Source organism: Podarcis bocagei (genome assembly GCF_964188305.1).
Source record: "Podarcis bocagei genome assembly, chromosome: W".
NCBI lineage: Eukaryota > Metazoa > Chordata > Lepidosauria > Squamata > Lacertidae > Podarcis > Podarcis bocagei.
In genome coordinates, this window is record NC_138131.1 from 67121153 (window position 1) to 67138377 (window position 17225).

Here is a 17225-nt window from a genome sequence, read left to right on the forward strand (position 1 = left end):
ACCCTCCGGTGACCCCTCTGGGGAATGTGTGCGCTGTGCGGGCTCCCCGTCCGAGTCGAAGCCATGGAACGTGCTGGAGGAAAGTGTGGGCGTGAACAACCAGTCGTCGAAGAAGCCTGCTGGCATGGGTCTGTGTGGGAAAAGGGCATGAAACTCGTCCTTGAGCAGGGGTTCCTCCAAAGCGTAGTCTGGCACCCAGCTATTAGCACTAGCCCGGGTGCCCTCTCTGGCTAGGAGGTATTCCACTCCGTCTTCCCCCCATCTGGAGTCCAAAATCTCCGTGACTTCGTTGATGGGGTCCTGCTGTGGCAATCTTCCCGCCTCCGACCGCTCCTGAGACGGACTCGGTGCTGTTCCTGGTTCCTGGAACCTGTGAGGTGTCCTGTAGGGAGTGAGCACCGACCTGTGGAACACCGAATGCATCCTGGAACCCTCCGGGAGCACCAGCCTGAAAGCTACTGGGTTGATCTGCGCTTCGACTTGGTATGGACCAAGTTGCTTGTGCCCCAACTTCTTTTTGGCTAACGATCTGGTCGGCACTGCGTGGGCTGCCAACCAGACCCAGTCTCCCACTCGGATCTCTTCGCCAACCCGCCTGTGCTTGTCCGCTTGCACCTTGTATGCGTGCTTCGCTAGCTCCAGCTGCCGTCGGAGTTGATCGTGGACCTCCTGCAACTCAGACGCGAAAGCGTCCGCCGTCTGCGGTTCCCCTTCCCCCACTCTGTCCAGTCCCGGGAAGGTTCTGGGATTCCTCCCATTGTTGGCGAAGAACGGTGTCACCCCTGTGGACACGTGCTTCGTGTTGTTGTAGGCGAACTCGGCGAGCGGCAGGTAATCCACCCACGTCGCAGGCTGTTGATTGGCATAGCATCTCAGGTACTGCTGCATGATGGCATTGACCCTCTCCGCTTGCCCGTTGGTCTGCGGGTGTCTCGCTGATGTCAGGTTGATTTTGACGTTCAGGAAGCCCATCAGCTTCTGCCAGAAATTCGAGATGAACTGGCGACCGCGGTCGGACAGTATAGACCGCGGCAGCCCGTGCACTTTGAACACGTGATCTATGAACAGTTTGGCTGTTTGTTCTGCCGTGGCCACCTTCGCACACGGTATGAAGTGTGCCATCTTGGTGAACAAGTCCACCACCACTAGTACAGCCGTCTTGCCTCTCGAGCTGGGTAGATCCGTGACAAAGTCCAGGGCCACCCTCTCCCACGGTTCAAACGGCGTTTGCAGCGGTTCGAGCAGTCCCGCCGGTGGTTTGTGCACCGGCTTGGCCCTCTGGCAGGTGTCGCACCTCGCGACGTAGTCCGCGACTTCCCCTCTCAGTCTGGGCCACCAAAAGTCCCTTGCGACTAATTCCACCGTTTTTTCCGTGCCAAAGTGCCCGGCCGTGGGTGCGTCGTGCAACTGCTGCAGTACCTTGGCGCGAAGGTCATCTCCAGGCACGTAGATGGCCCCTTTACGTAAGAGCAAGCCGTCCCGTATCTGGAACTCGTCGCTCTTCGCCGTGCCCTTGTGCACCTCGGCCATCTTCGCCTGCGCGAATGAGTCGTCCTGCAACGCCCGCCGCACCGCCTCCAGGTCTACTGTGGCTGAAGCGCACGCCCACGCTGTTGGCGCGAAGATGTGCATGGCTGCCGCTGGCGTCGCCTCTTCGAGGTATTGCGGTTTTCGGGACAGTGCATCCGCCATGATGTTGGTGTCGCCTGGGACGTACTCTATTCGGAAATCGAAGTCAGCAAAGAACTCCGCCCAACGTATCTGCCTCTGGTTCAGGAACTTCGCCGTGCGCCAGTGCTCCAGATTCTTGTGGTCCGTGCAGACCTGCACCGTGTGCTTGGCGCCGATCAGGAAGTGCCTCCATGCTTTGAATGCTGCATGAATGGCAAGCAACTCCCTGTCCCAGATGGTGTAGTTCTGCTCCGACTTGCTGAGCTTTCTGGAGTAGAACGCTCCCGGTCTCCAGACCCCCTGTGGGTCCCTCTGCAGCAGGACAGCTCCCACTGCTCTATCGGACGCGTCTGTCTCTACCCGCATCGGTCTGCTGGGGTCGATATGCAGCAGTTGCTCTTCCGACGCGAAGAGACGCTTGAGTGCCTGAAAAGACTGCTCTGCCTGCTCCGTCCAGATGAATTTCTTTTTCTTGGAGCTTAGCGTGTCCGTAATAGCCGCCGTCTGCATCGCGAACCCTTTGATAAACTTGCGATAGAAGTTGGCGAAGCCGACAAACCGCTGCACCTCCTTCCGGTTGCGCGGGCTCTTCCAATCCAACACCGCTCGCACCTTGGTGCTGTCCATGGCTAGCCCCTTGTCCGACAACTTGTAACCCAAGAAATCCACCTCCGTCGTGTCGAACTGGCACTTCTCCAGTTTGGCGTACAGTCTATGCTGCTGCAACCTCTCCAGCACCTCCCGAACGTCTTGGTCATGCGCTTGCTGCGACTCGGAGAATATCAGGATGTCATCCAGAAAGCAGACGCACTTCTTGTAGAGGAGTCCCGCCAACACATGATGCATGAAAGCTTGAAAACAGTGAGAACCGTTTTGCAATCCAAACGGCATCACTCTGTACTCGTAGGTGCCCAGAGGCGTGAACATGGCTGTCTTCCACTCATCGCCCTCCCTCATGCGGATGAGATTGTACGCCCCTCGCAGGTCCAACTTGGTAAACACGCGTCCCTTGCGCACCGTCGCCAGTAGGTCGTCAATCCTGGGCATGGGGAAATCAGAGGGCTTGGTCATCTTGTTCAAGAGGCGAAAATCCACCACCAGCCTCTTTTGGGGCGTGTCCTTCTTCTTCACAAAGAAAACAGGACTGCCCCCTACTGCCCTGGACTCCCGGATGAAACCGCGCTCCAAATTGTGATCTATGAACTGTTTGAGTTCCTGTAGTTCATCCTCAGACATGGAATACAGCCTCCCCTTCGGTAGCGTCGCCCCTGGTAGGAGGTCAATCTTGCAGTCATATTGCCTGTGCGGTGGTAACTTGTCTGCCTCCTTCTCGCAGAAGACCTCCAGAAAGTCCGCGTATTTGTGGGGGACTGCTTGCAACGTTCCCAACTGCAGTTGTGATTCCTCCTCCTCTCCCTCCTGTCCGGGCAGGATGCAGTGTTCTGCGCAGTAAGAGGAGCCGAAGATCAGCTGTCGCTGGTACCAAGCCAGTGTCGGACTGTGCCTGTCCAGCCAACTCATGCCCAACACAATGGGTGTGTCCGACAGTCGTGTGACGTTAAAACTGATGACTTCCCTGTGGTTGCCAAGGCGCATCACCATTGGCGGCGTTTGCTTCACCACCTGCCCCCCCAGCAACTCTCTGCCATCCACTGTGACGACTTGCAGGGGCAGAGTGGCCGGCAATAGCTGTATAGCGTGCTGCTCCACAAAATCCTGTGCTATAAAGTCTGCGTTGCTTCCAGAATCCACAGAAAGCGGGACTTCGATAGTGACGCCATCGGGCAGCTGGAGAGATGCTGTGAGTTGCACTACTGGTTTGGGTGGGAGGGGGTCTGTGGGTTGCAAGATCGCTGGGGACTGCTTCAGTGATGCGTCTGGCTGGGCCCCAGTGCCTCTGTCTCCAGCCAGACATCGTCGTTTCCCTGCTGGTGTTCGCTGTGTTGCGTGGCCGCTTTCACCGTTGCGGAGGCTGCAGTGTGCTTGGAGCTCCTCTGGGGACACTCTTTCGCCAAGTGTTGAGAGCTGTCGCATATATAACACTTCCTGGTCCCTCTAGGAGGTTTAGTCTTGACTGCCGCCGGTGCAGGGGCTCTGGTAGCTGACTGAGCCCTGGCTCCTCCCACCTCCATAGGTTCCACTCCCCCTCCTGGCGGAGGTGTAGATTGCGCACGCGTAGCGTCCCTGGGAACGAAAGAGAAACTTCTCGCTGCTTCGCGCCCTCCACGTCCTTCGTCTCTGCACCATGGACGTTCTTCCAGCCTCACCCCCACAGTCAGCGCCCTTTGGACCACCTCCTGCGTGCTCCGGGGCCTCTCCCCCCTCGCAATTTCGTCTTTAACAGCACTGCTTAATCCCTCCCAGAAGAGGTCTCTGACTGGGGGCGAATCCCGGTCCCATTCCAAGGCACTGACCAGCGCAAAAAAGCGGGCGTGATACTGGCGTACGCTCGCCCTCCCTTGTTTCAGTCCATGAATCTCCCGTCGGGCAAGATCCACGTCAATGGTAGATAAAAAGCACGCATCCATCGCTTTGATAAAGGCATCTGCATTCTGAAGCGCCGGATCTTTATCCCTCCACAAATTGCGTAGCCACGCTTTAGCATCCCCATGCAAATGGGATAGTATAAACCCCACTTTCTCTTCCTCATCCCTAAAGTCTTTCGCCAGCAGTTGCAGTGCGCACATTACGTCTGCTCGAAAATTGGGGTACTGTTGTAAATTCCCATCGAAGTGAGCCACAAGCCCTCCTGCTCTCCGTGCCAACCCAACCCCCTCCGGTCTGGGTCCTGGCTGCCCATGCTTAACCAATGCTTCAAACCTGGCGTGGAGATCTCTGTAGGCGGCTGCCGCATCCTCCTCCCTTTTCTTGGATGCCTGTACCTCCGCGTTCAATTGGGTCACTGCCTGTTGCAGCGCTGAAATTTTCTCTGCTTCCGTCATCTCTGCCAACCGTTGTGAGCTCGCTCCCAAACACCAATTTCCTCCTCTCGCTGCTTCTGCCTCCTCTGCGAGGTATCAGGTGTCCGAAGCTTAAAAGTGACGGGTCTTACTGTCAGGGCTGCCACTCAGTCCCAGCTCACATAGGACCACGTTAGCCAGCGTTCAGGTTAAAAGAGTCTTTATTGGATTACAGCTTCCATTTCCAAACTGCAATATGCAGCCCTACTTCTTCTAGGTCAGACCGGCGAAGACCCGTCTGAGTCTCCGCCTCTAGCACACCAGCTTAATACCCTAGCCTTGCTCCACCTCCTGCGCCTTTCCTTCCGTCTCTGGGTCCTTCTGCCCCCCGGGGTCTCTTCTTTCCTACTCTCTTCTGACGCGGACCCCCCTGACCCTTCCGCCTCCTTGCGGCGGGCTTTGGGACCTGGTTCACTCTCTGGGCTGCTTACTGCGCCAGCTTCCGCTACATTTGAACTTGGCGCGCGCGCCCAACTCTCAACCTTCCTCTTGATCGTTTCGTCGCTCCCCGAGGTGGGCGTGACTACTCCTGACTCATGCCCTCCCTCCTTCTGAAAGCCTCCGGAACCCGATATCTGGTCCCCTTTCTCCCCGCTGCTCCCGGCTGGGTACGTGGGTCCCGATCTCCAACTGCTGCTCTCTGATTCCTCTCTGGACCCTTCTTCCTGGGGTGTCCCCCTGCTTTCCCCCCTTGCTCTGACTGCTGGCGCTCCCTTCTGGGAATCCTCGGACTCACTGGATAAGCTCGGCGATCTCGGTTCGTCATCCCCACTCATCTTTCCTTCGTATTCCTCCCCCTCGCTCTCTGTCTCCTCCCTTCTCTGCGTCTCTGCTTCCGAACCCCTGACACATATGCTACCATTTTACTGTTTTAGTGAAATAAATTGCTTAAATTGTTATGAAGGAAATGTTTCTTTTCTCCTTCCAATCAAGTACAGCAGAAAAGTTGTTCAAATAAAAAGTGTTCACTTATTAAAACTCACCATCATTTCGTCACAATCGGGCTGTATATAGCAGAACCAAATCATTTTGATATAACTGTAGAAAAGACTCTGAAGTTAGGATTCCAAAAAGGAAACCTGCCTCCGATTGTCAATATTAAGAGGATGCCAGCAAGGCTGAACCTTGCGGTAAAAGGGGGATTTAAATCAAGTCTTATGGATTTGGGATTTAAATCAGTTTGCTTTAAATAAAATCAACCCTCTAGGCAACAATGGGAGTTAGTTTGGGTATGGGTGCAACCACTAAACTGAGAATATAAGACGTAATGTGATTATACGCAAAACCAATAAAAAACATTTATATAAAAAAGAGAATATAAGCTCTATGCCTATTTGCTTACCTGTCAAATATACGCGCCTCCTTCAAGACGTTCCCCAGATTAATGTAAGCATCCAGGAAGTTGGGGTCCAGGGTCACCGCCTGAAAATATTTAAGATAATAGATTTTTGTTACTAATACAGTCATACCTCAGGTTGAAGTAGCTGCGGGTTAAGCATTTTCGGGTTGTGCTCCGTGGCGACCTAGAAGTAACAGAGCCCGTTACTTCCGGGTTCTGCAGCTTGCGCACGTGCAGACACTCAAAATGATGCCACACGCATCTACGGAAGCAGCAAATTGTGACCCGAGCATGTTCGCTTCAGGATGCGAACGGGGCCCCGGAACGGATCCCGTTCGCATCCAGAGGTACCACTGTATAACAGCATGGTTACTTTTAAATAAGTGGGTCAACTTTGACCTAGGCTGCCTCCTACCTACCTTCCTACCTTATCGATCTACCGACTTTATCTTATTATCTATCTACTTGCCTACCTATCTTATCTATCTATCTATCTATCTATCTATCTACCTACCCTATCTATCAAATCTATCTACCTACCTACCATCTAATCCAGGTGTGGCCCAACTTGGCCCTCCAACCCCCATCATCCCTACCTAACAGGACCAGTGGTCAGGGACAATGTGAGTTGTAGTCCCAAAACAGCTGGAGGGCCAGGTTTGGCCATGCCTGAATCTATCTACCTACTCAATCAATCAATCTAACTAATCTATCTATCCATCTACCAACCTTTCTTATATATGTATCTATCTAATCTACCTACCTAATCTATCTAATCTAATCTAATCTAATCTAATCTAATCTAATCTAACTATCTATCATCTATCTAATCTATCTATGCAAGGAATATCAACTGTACGAGAAATGGTACCAACTAATGTACTAACAGGACACCGGAGGCCCATTGCAGCTGAAAAAATGCCTCCAGTTTTAATATAAAAAAGAATGGGAAACGTTTATTGCATATTGACAAAAGCAGTGCACACAGGTTAATACATTAGCAGGATTAATTTTTTTAAAAAAACCCACCTGTAATGGTTAAATTTAAAGTAGAATCATAGAATCATACAGCTGGAATAGACCACAAGGGCCATCGAGTCCAACCCCCTGCCAAGCAGGAAACACCATCAGAGCACTCCTGACATATGGTTGTCAAGCCTCTGCTTAAAGACCTCCAAAGTAGGAGACTCCACCACACTCCTTGGCAGCAAATTCCACTGTCAAACAGCTCTTACTGTCAGGAAGTTCTTCCTAATGTTTAGGTGGAATCTTCTTTCTTGTAGTTTGGATCCATTGCTCCGTGTCCGCTTCTCTGGAGCAGCAGAAAACAACCTTTCTCCCTCCTCTATGTGACATACTTTTCTATATTTGAACATGGCTATCATATCACCCCTTAACCTCCTCTTCTCCAGGCTAAACATGCCCAGCTCCCTTAGCCGTTCCTCATAAGGCATCGTTTCCAGGCCTTTGACCATTTTGGTTGCCCTCCTCTGGAGTAAGGACAGTCCCCGGATTTACAAATCAGTCCCCATACAAAATCCATTTAAGTTGAAAAGTATCCCCGGACTCATTGAAAAAAAATCTGATAACCTTAAATTAGTGATGATGATTTTATTGAAGAAGAAGAAGAGTTTGGATTTGATATCCCGCCTTTCACTCCCTTTAAGGAATCTCAAAGCGGCTAACATTCTCCTTTCCCTTCCTTCCCCACAACAAACACTCTGTGAGGTGAGTGGGGCTGAGAGACGTCAGAGAAGTGTGACTGGCCCAAGGTCACCCAGCAGCTGCATGTGGAGGAGTGGAGACGCGAACCCGGTTCCCCAGATTATGAGTCTACCGCTCTTAACCACTACACCACACTGGCTCTCCAGTGATGATAATGAATGATGATAATACAAAGGAACCAGGGGAGGCAAGTCAAATAATCCCATAATGTGGGATTAACATTGATTGTGTATACAGTTGTTTTTTTAAAAAATATTATTTAATTTAATGATTTGGTTTTTTGTGAAAACTAAAAAAATATTATACAGTGGTAGCTTGGGTTAAGTACTTAATTCGTTCCGGAGGTCTGTTCTTAACCTGAAATTGTTCTTTTTTTAAATAATAATAATAATTTTTATTAAATTTTCCTATTTACAAATTCGCCATCCCAAACAGTATTCACAAATTTCAACTTTTTGGACTTCCACAAGCTTTTCCACCAATCCATATTTTCTATTTTTATGCATTCTCTAAATTTATATTGCCATTTAATATTATCCTTTCAGTTCTATTTCTTTTTTACAATACATCTTTAACTTTCACAAAGCCTCTTTAAATCCCACTAGCGTTGTCTGTTCGTCACATATGCTTTTCCGATAATCTGTAAACTTTCCCGAGTCCTCGATGAACTTGTGATCCCATTGATATCTAATCTTCCCAGTCAGTTTATCCAGTTCTGCATAGTCCATAAGTTTCATTCTCCACTCTTCAAGGGTCGGTAGCTCCTCTTGTTTCCATTTTTGGGCCATTAATATTCTTGCCGCTGTTACTGCGTATTGGAAAAGTTTGTAATCCTTTCTATTTATCTCTCTTCCAGTTATTCCTAACAAAAAGGCTTCTGGTTTCCTTACAAATGTGTATTTAAGCATCTTCTTCAACTCATTATATATCATTTCCCAGAAACCCTTTACCTTCTTACATTCCCACCACATATGGAAAAAAGATCCTTCTTTTTCTTTACATTTCCAACACTTATTACATGTTTTGAACATTTTTGCTAACTTAACCGGTGTTATGTACCATCTATATACCATTTTCATAATATTTTCCTTTTTCCATTTTCATAATATTTTTCCCAGTCAGCCAATTGTATATTATAACCAAAGTCTCTGGCCCAATGTATCATAACCGACTTTACCTCCTCGTCCATCGTTTGCCAATCCAACAACATTTTATACATTTTTGACAATATCTTATAATCATTGTTTATCATCTCTATTTGAAATTTCGATTCTTTTTCCGTATATCCACTCTTTTAAATCCTTTTTAAACATTTCATTTACCTGAAAATAATGCAACCAATCAAACACATGTTCTTTTACTTGTTCATATGGCTTCATTTTCCATTTCCCCCCTTCTTTAATTATTAGCTCTCCGTAAGTGATCCAATTCCCTCTCATATTGATTTTCTTTACACTCATAACCTCTAATGGAGACAACCAGTGTGGAACTTTGGGTTCTAATATATTTTTACACCTATCCCATATTTCTATTATGGAGCTCCTGAAAATGTGATTCTCAAAACCCTTGTGACTTTTCTTCTTCTCCAACCACAAATACACGTGCCACCCAAATCTATTATCAAATCCTTCTAACTCTAACAGTTTATTGTTTTTTAATTTTATCCATTCCCTTAACCAGCAGAGACAAGACGCTTCATAATATAATTTCAAATCTGGCAGCGCAAAGCCTCCTCTTTCCTTTGCATCTGTCAATAACTTACATTGTATTCTTGGCTTTTTGCCCTGCCAGATATATCTTGAATTTGCCACTCTTTGAAAGTCGTTGTCCCCCTAATTATAGGAATCATTTGGAACAAAAATAACATCTTTGGAAGCACACTCATTTTGATCGTTGAGATTCTACCCCAAAAAGAAAGTTTCATCCTTCCCCAAACTTACAAAACTTTTTTGATTCTGTTCCACACCGGTATATAGTTGTTTTGAAATAAATCAATATTTCTTGGAGTTAACCATATTCCCAGATATTTTACCTTCTTCGCCACTTCAATCCCTGATTCTCGTTGCATTACTTCTATTGCACTTTGGTCCATATTCTTAATCATTACTTTGGTTTTTTTCTTATTTAATTGTGGGAGCCAGGAAGTCATGGAAAAGGCTTGTAGTGCCACCTGGTGCCTTGCTGACCTCGGTGACCAGCACTCTGAGCTTACAATGTATTAGAATGTATTGACCCTATAAGGAGTTAGGTTCCCCCCTCTGGGCACTGTAACCCTATATGGTTTGTGGGTGGGTTAAAGCTTGACCGGATGAGGTAACGTGAGACATTGGAATGCAGCCATGCGGCTGGAGAGAACAAAGGATAATAAAATCGGAGGAGAGAGAGGAAGGAGCTTTTTTGCCCTCCGTCCATGGAGACATTTGCCTTTGTGTGTGTTTTTTCTTTGCCTTGCACCCCAAAATGACGGCTGGTTTCCGTCAACTGGTTCCCACAAGTGGTGCCCTCTCTGAGGCAGAATAAAAGGATACGGCTGAGGTTTTTAAAAGGGAAAAAAGAAGCAACTGGAAGCAAACAGTCTGAGGCAGACTAAGAGGATTTTAAAAGAAACTGAGAGGATTTTTGATCCAAGCAGTGGTTATCATCGACTCACTACGTCCGGCAAGGATTGCAAAGCGCTCTACATCTTTAAAAAAGATCCCGGTGAGTTCGATCCCTTCTATTATATTGATTTTTGAAAAATGGGCAGCTCTTTGACTACTCCCCAACAGAAATTTTTAAAAGACTTAAAATTTCTCCTCTCCTCCAACAAACTGGAAGTTCCCGAGGGTGATTTGATACAGCTCATTCTGGCCATTGATGAACATTCTCCCTGGGACTTGGGTGTAATTGCAAATGGGACTTGGGAACTGAAACTTTGGGACAAGATTGGTGAACATTTTCATGAGCTCCCCAGCATCAGTACTCGGATTTTAAATGCATGGTGCAAGGTTCATTACGCTATGGGCTCTTTATCACCAAAAAATATCTCCCTGGCTGCATTGCCATCACAACCTCCAGCTTCTTTAATCCAGTCTGCTGTGTTAGAGTTTGTTCCAATCCTTGCCCTGCCAGCAGCTCCAGAACCCAAGCCTCCAGATTATAGTTCCTCACTAGAGGACCCAATCCTGCAAAAATATCGTGGTCTGGCTGGAAATGACCCTGCTCTTTCAGCAGCAGAACCAGCTACCCCCTTTCAACGTGCAGCCCTTGCCTGTTCCTTATCTCAGGATACCATGGCATTCCCTGTTATTGTGCCCCCTGCTGGTGCTCCAGCAGGAACTCAAGCCCAGCACCAACCTTTTGACTTTAAAATCTTGAAAGAGCTCCAATTGTCAGTCAGGACAAATGGACTGCAAGCACCATTCACACAGGCTCTTTTGGAAGCCACATTAGCCCAGCTGTTGGTTCCAGATGACATCAAGCTTTTGGCACGTACAGTTTTACCTCCATCAGCTGGTGTATTATTTGCTCATGAATGGGAAATCGCCTGTCATGGTTATGCTCCTGCCTTACTGCAACAAGCAAGAGGGAATAATCCTAATATTACCCTCGCAGATGTGATGGATGCTATGATGGGCCGTGGGCCCTTTGCTCAGGCTTCAGTACAAGCCACACTGCTGCAGATTTTATTGAGGGATACTGCTCTTGCTGCTCAACAAGCAATGAGAAAAATCCCAGAACCCACCAGTATTCAATCAAGGTGGGGTTCAATCAGGCAAGAGGCAAGAGAATCATATTCTTCCTTTATGGACAGGCTGATTACAGCAGTGAGTAGACAAATTGAAAATCCTGAAGCCAAACAAATAATTATCAAACAATTGGCCTTTGAATATGCCAAAGAGGATTGTAAGGTTGCGTTAAGACCGATAATACACAATCCTGCCACAGACACAGCAGCCATGCTTCGCATTTGTCAGTCTGGTGATACAGCCACCCACAAGATTCATCTGCTAGCAGCAGCGCTCAATGAAAACCAGCCTGTAGCCACCGATACAACGTTTCCAGCGTGGCGAACCAGGATCACCGATACCTCAATGTGGGTAGAACGGTGGCCTCCACCAAAAGAAAAATCCGCAGCAATGGCACCATCCTGTTTCTGAACAGCTTATCTCTGAACAATTGACTTTCGGCCACATTGAACCATCTTCATCCCACTGGCTCCAGCAGACAAGGAACAGTTTGCTTTTACATTGCCAGTATATCACGATTCGCAACGTTATCAGTGGATTGTCCTCAAGGCATGCGGAACTCCCCTACACTTTGTCAACATTTTGTGGGTGAAGCATTGAAACCTTTCCACATGCGCCACCTAGAGGTGCTGCACACGAGCTGCACCTGGCCGTATTTGCTACATCGTTGCCAACAGGAATTTTATATGCTCAGGCGGAACAAGAAGAAGACTATCTGCATTATAGAATGGTTACATCTACCACATACCCCACCGAAGAACATTTATTCAGTAATTGAATCCACATCAGACATTGTTATCAAAGGACGTTCACGTGCAAATTGCTTTAGCTGATTTTATAGGTGTCATCATTTTTAACCCTCCAAAGGATGACCGTTTGACATTTCTGACACAGGTCACCTATGTTTGGCTACCCCCTTGTCTCTCACACCTCTCCCCTCTGCACTAACCCTCTTCATGGATAGAACAAGAAGTAGGGGGGTGGTGACATGGGAGGAGGGAGGAAAATGGAAATGTTTATATACCCCTCCACAGTCTTCTGCCCAGTGAGCTGAGCTAGCAGCTGTGATTCTTGCCTTTCAATCCTTTCCTACTCAACCTTTCAATCTTATTGTGGATACTCAGTATGTATATCGCCTTTTTGCTAGTTTACCAATATCTTATATAACTCCTTCCTTGGATTCTGACTTGTTTTCCTTGTTTCTTGGCCTGCAGGCCTTACTTCAGCACAGAGAGTTATCTTATTATGTTGCACATCTTCGCTCCCACACATCACACCCAGGGTATTTAGCAGAGGGCAATGCAAGAGCAGATGTGGCTCTGAGGGACATTTCTACCTTTTCTCTCTTTTCTGACCCTATACTAGGTCATAACACCTTTCACCTTCCTGCGAAAGCATTGGCAAAGCATTTTTCTATTCCTTTGGCCCAAGCAAGGGATATAGTTTCCCAATGTGCTTCTTGTTCTAAATCTCAGCTGGCCATTCCTTTTGATGCTGTCAATCCTAGGGGCACGTCTGCATTGGCGTGTTGGCAGATGGATGTCACACACACACCTGTGTTGGCTCCACTCTCCAAGGTTCACCTCACGGTGGACACCCACTCTGGATTCATATGGGCTACGCCCATGAGGGGGGAAACAGCTCGGCATGTCATTCAGCACACTATCCGCTGTTTCTCAGTCATGGGTAAACCTGCGCGTATCAAAACTGATAATGGTCCAGCATATATTTCTAAAACATTTTCGGAATTTTGTATGTTGTGGAATGTGAAATTAACTCATGGCATACCCTTTAACTCCACAGGTCAAGCTATAGTGGAAAGAGCACACCTGACGTTCAAAACACTATTGCTTAAACAGCTTGGCGGCCGAAGCATGCTGTGAGGGTTTGATTAGCTGCTTGTGCGTGAAAACGTGCTCCCTCAGAGTTTGTGCGCCCCCACAAACCTCCGTGTGTGACGGAGCTCCTCAGACATGTCTGCTCTAGTCACTAGTAGAGTCCGACAGTGGCTGTCTGCGGAAGCGTTTCCAGCAAAGAAGTTCCTTAACGGAAACGCGTCTCCTGGACTCACGGCGTGACAGTTTCCTGCGAGGTATGGGTCTCCCTATGGGAGACTCCGATACCTCACCACTGTTCTCGCTGGAAGCCTCCCTGAGCCCTCCCTCCTGCTCGCATTCCCTCAGAGACCCACTCCTCCCCCTGCTGGTCCCTGCTTCAGCAGTTGAGTCTCTTTCATCCTGCCTGAGTCCCTCCACCACCTGATGCTCTGATGGCAGTTCCCTGACATCCACCTCCCCTCCAGGGCCCCCCTCACCCCCTCCCAATTCCTCCCCCCTGGGAGGTGAAGGGCTAAAACCCCGAAACGAATCTTCCTCATCTTCTGACGTCTCGAACAATTCTCTCCATCGATCGTCGTCCTGGCCAGCTGAATCCTCCTCCTCTTCAGAATCTGGGAACCCCTCCAACTCCTCTTCCTCGTCGGTGGTGGCAAAGTATTCCCTTCGGAACCTCGCTACAGGCTGAGGTTTACGTGGGAACCTCTGATGAAAAGTCTCTATTAAAACCTCGTCATTGACATCCTCTGCCCTAACCCAGGTGTTTTCCGACTCCGGTTCCCCTTCCCACATTACCAAATACTCTACTTGATCTCCCTTCCACCTGGAATCGAGGATCTCCGCTACATGGTAGCTGTGTTCCTTCTCCTCCATTGCTGGTCCCCTAGTGACCCTCCCCTCACTGTCTCCTCTATACGGTGACAGCAACGACCTGTGAAAAACTGGGTGCAGCTTCATGTGGTTCGGTAACCGGAGCCTGAAAGCCACTGGATTGACCTGCTGTATGACTTCAAACGGACCCAGCCTTTTGGGTCTTAATTTCTTACAACCTCCTTTGAATGGCAACCCTTGGGTTGACAGCCACACCTGGTCCCCCACCCTGATGCTTTCACCTTCCCTTCTGTTTTTGTCTGCTTGCCTCTTATATTCCTCCTTAGCCCTGTTTAAGTTGAGTTGGAGCTGGCGATGGATCGCTTCCATTTCTTCCACGAACTGTTCCGCAGCTGGAACGCTCCAGTTCTCCCCCTCCCCCCCTGGGAAGGCTCTGGGATGGCACCCGTGATTAGCCAAAAAGGGGCTCATCCCCGTGGACACGTTCTCTGCATTGTTGTAGGCAAATTCTGCCAACGCCAGCTTCTCCACCCAATCATTCTCTCTGTCATTAACATAACACCTCAAATATTGTTGGAGAACCCCATTTGCTCTTTCCGCCTGCCCGTTGGTTTCAGGATGACGGGCCGTCGAGAAATTAACCTCTACATGCAGTAAGCTCATGAGCTTCCTCCAGAACCTGGAAGTAAATTGTTTCCCTCGGTCTGAAACCACCCTCAAGGGGGCGCCATGCAACCTAAACACATTCTCTACAAACAATTTGGCGGTTTCTTCTGCTGTAACCGCATGTGAGCAGGCTATGAAGTGGGCCATTTTAGTTAACAGGTCTACTACAACCATGATGGCTGTTTTCCCTCTAGACCTTGGCAGATCAGTCATGAAATCTATTGCCACTGCTTCCCACGGTCTCTCAGGTGTGGGCAGTGGTTCTAATAAACCAGCCGGCGCCTGCCTCTCCCCCTTGGCTCTTTGGCATTGTTCACACCCTCTCACATACTCCCGCACATCTTCCCTGACCTTGGGCCACCAAAATTCCCTGGTAACCAGCCACATGGTTTTGTGTTGCCCAAAGTGCCCTGCTGTGGGGCTATCGTGCAGCTGCTTGAGTACTTTCTCCCTCAATTCCCCTTCAGGTATATATAACGCTCCCTTATAATACAATGCCCCATTTCTCTCCTCAAAACCACCGGGTTTGTCTTCCTCCCCTCTGAGATCCCTGAGTTTCCCCTGGGCGTATGCATCCTGCACCGTACCCTCTACCAATTCCCTTTGCCCCACCAAAGTCGCCCCACACACCCAGCGGTCCTCTGGAATGATATGGGTTTCTTCGGGTGCTCCCTCCCCCTCCAAATATTCAGGTTTGCGTGAGAGAGCGTCCGCCCTAACATTCTCTGGGCCTGGCACATAACAAATCTCAAAGTTAAATTTGGAGAACTCTTGGGCCCATCTCAACTGCCTTTGGTTGAGCACTCGCGCCGTTCTCCAGTACTCTAGATTTTTATGGTCCGTGCACACTTGCACTTTATGTTGTGCACCAACTAGCAGATGCCTCCATCTCCGGAACGCCTCATGAATAGCAAGCAGTTCTCGGTCGTACACCGTGTAGTTCCTCTCGGATTTGTTCAGCTTCCGCGAGAAGAAGGCACACGGACGCCACTCCGACTCCTCCTTCCCCGGCTGCAGAAGAAGCACCGCCCCTATGGCTCTGTCAGATGCGTCTGTTTCAACCCTTAGCTTCTTCCGTAAATCCACATGCAGAAGTTGTTCTTCAGAGGCGAAGGCCCTTTTCAGTTCCTCAAACGCTCGCTCCGCCTCCGCCGTCCATACAAACTTCTTCTTACTGCTGAGACAGTCAGTGATGGGCGCCGTCAGATGGGCGAAGTTGCGGATGAACTTACGATAAAAGTTTCCAAACCCTAGGAACCTCTGCACATCCTTCTTGGTTTTGGGTGTTTTCCATTCCAGCACTGCCTGTACCTTGCCGGGATCCATGGCCAATCCCTTGTCTGACAGGCGGTACCCCAGGAATTCCACCTCCTTGGTATGGAACCGACACTTCTCCAGTTTGACCCACAGCCTGTTGGCTTGCAGTCTGCTCAACACTTCTCTGACGTCTCTCACATGTTGCTCCTCATTCTCAGAATACACCAACACATCATCTAGAAAGGCAACGCAATTCTTGTAGAGCAAAGGGCCCAGCACGTGGTTCATAAAAGATTGAAAACACGCGGAGCCTGCTTGTAATCCAAATGGCATAACGAGGTATTCAAACGCCCCCAAAGGGGTAAACATGGTGGTTTTCCATTCATCCCCTTTCCTTATGCGTATCAGGTTGTACGCCCCCCTTAGATCCAGCTTTGTGAAAATCTTTCCCTTCCTCACCATGGTCAAAATATCATCAATTCTGGGCATAGGGAACGCCACCGGTTCAGTCACTGCATTCAGCCGCCTAAAATCACATACAAGTCTCGGCTTGTCCGCATTTTTTTTGTCCACAAAGAACACTGGGCTCCCCCCTGCTGCTTTGGACTCTCTGATGAAGCCTCTCTTCAGGTTCTTGTCAATGAACCCTCGCAACTCCTGCATTTCCCTGTCTGACATGGCATACAACTTGCCCACGGGAAGCTGTGCTCCAGGGAGTAAATTGATCTGACAATCAAAGGGTCTGTGAGGTGGTAGTTGGTCAGCTTCCTTCTCGCTGAACACGTCGCTGAGATCTGCATACTGTGGTGGTACCTTCACCTTCCCCATTACTTCAGTCCCTGCTAGGGTGGCTTGGGCCCCTACTGAACCCTTCTCCCCTTTGCAGTGTTCTAGGCAATGTGCTGAACCAAAGGACACCACTCTTTGATGCCAGCCAACCAGCGGATCATGTAGAGCTAGCCAGCTCATTCCCAAAATAATGGGAGCGCCTCCCAGGGTGGCCACATTAAACGCTATCAGTTCTGTGTGCCTTGCCACCCTCATTATCATTGGGACAGTCTGCAAGCGGACTCCTCCTCCCAACAACTCCCTGCCATCAATCGTGGTCACCTGCAGGGGGTTGCTTAAAGGGATGGTCTGTATCTGGTGTTCAGCAGCAAACTCCTTGCTCATAAAATTGCAGGAGCTGCCTGAGTCCAATAGCGCCTTTATT

The 17225-nt window shown here is 48.9% G+C and overlaps 1 protein-coding gene and 1 pseudogene across 2 annotated transcripts in view; both read right to left on the reverse strand.

Annotated features, from left to right (window-relative positions):
- Nucleotides 1-6098, reverse strand: part of LOC308578132 (uncharacterized protein) — a gene marked incomplete at both ends in the record, with an annotated part of 28741 nt that extends 22643 nt beyond the window's left edge. The window contains one exon of the mRNA XM_081178399.1: nt 5974-6098. Within this exon, the coding sequence (XP_081034525.1) occupies nt 5974-6098 (125 nt within the window). The remainder of the gene's footprint in view (nt 1-5973) is intronic.
- LOC308578273 (protein CIMAP1C-like) overlaps nt 1-17225 on the reverse strand; it is a 277961-nt pseudogene that overhangs the window by 77336 nt on the left and 183400 nt on the right. The window lies entirely within an intron of this gene.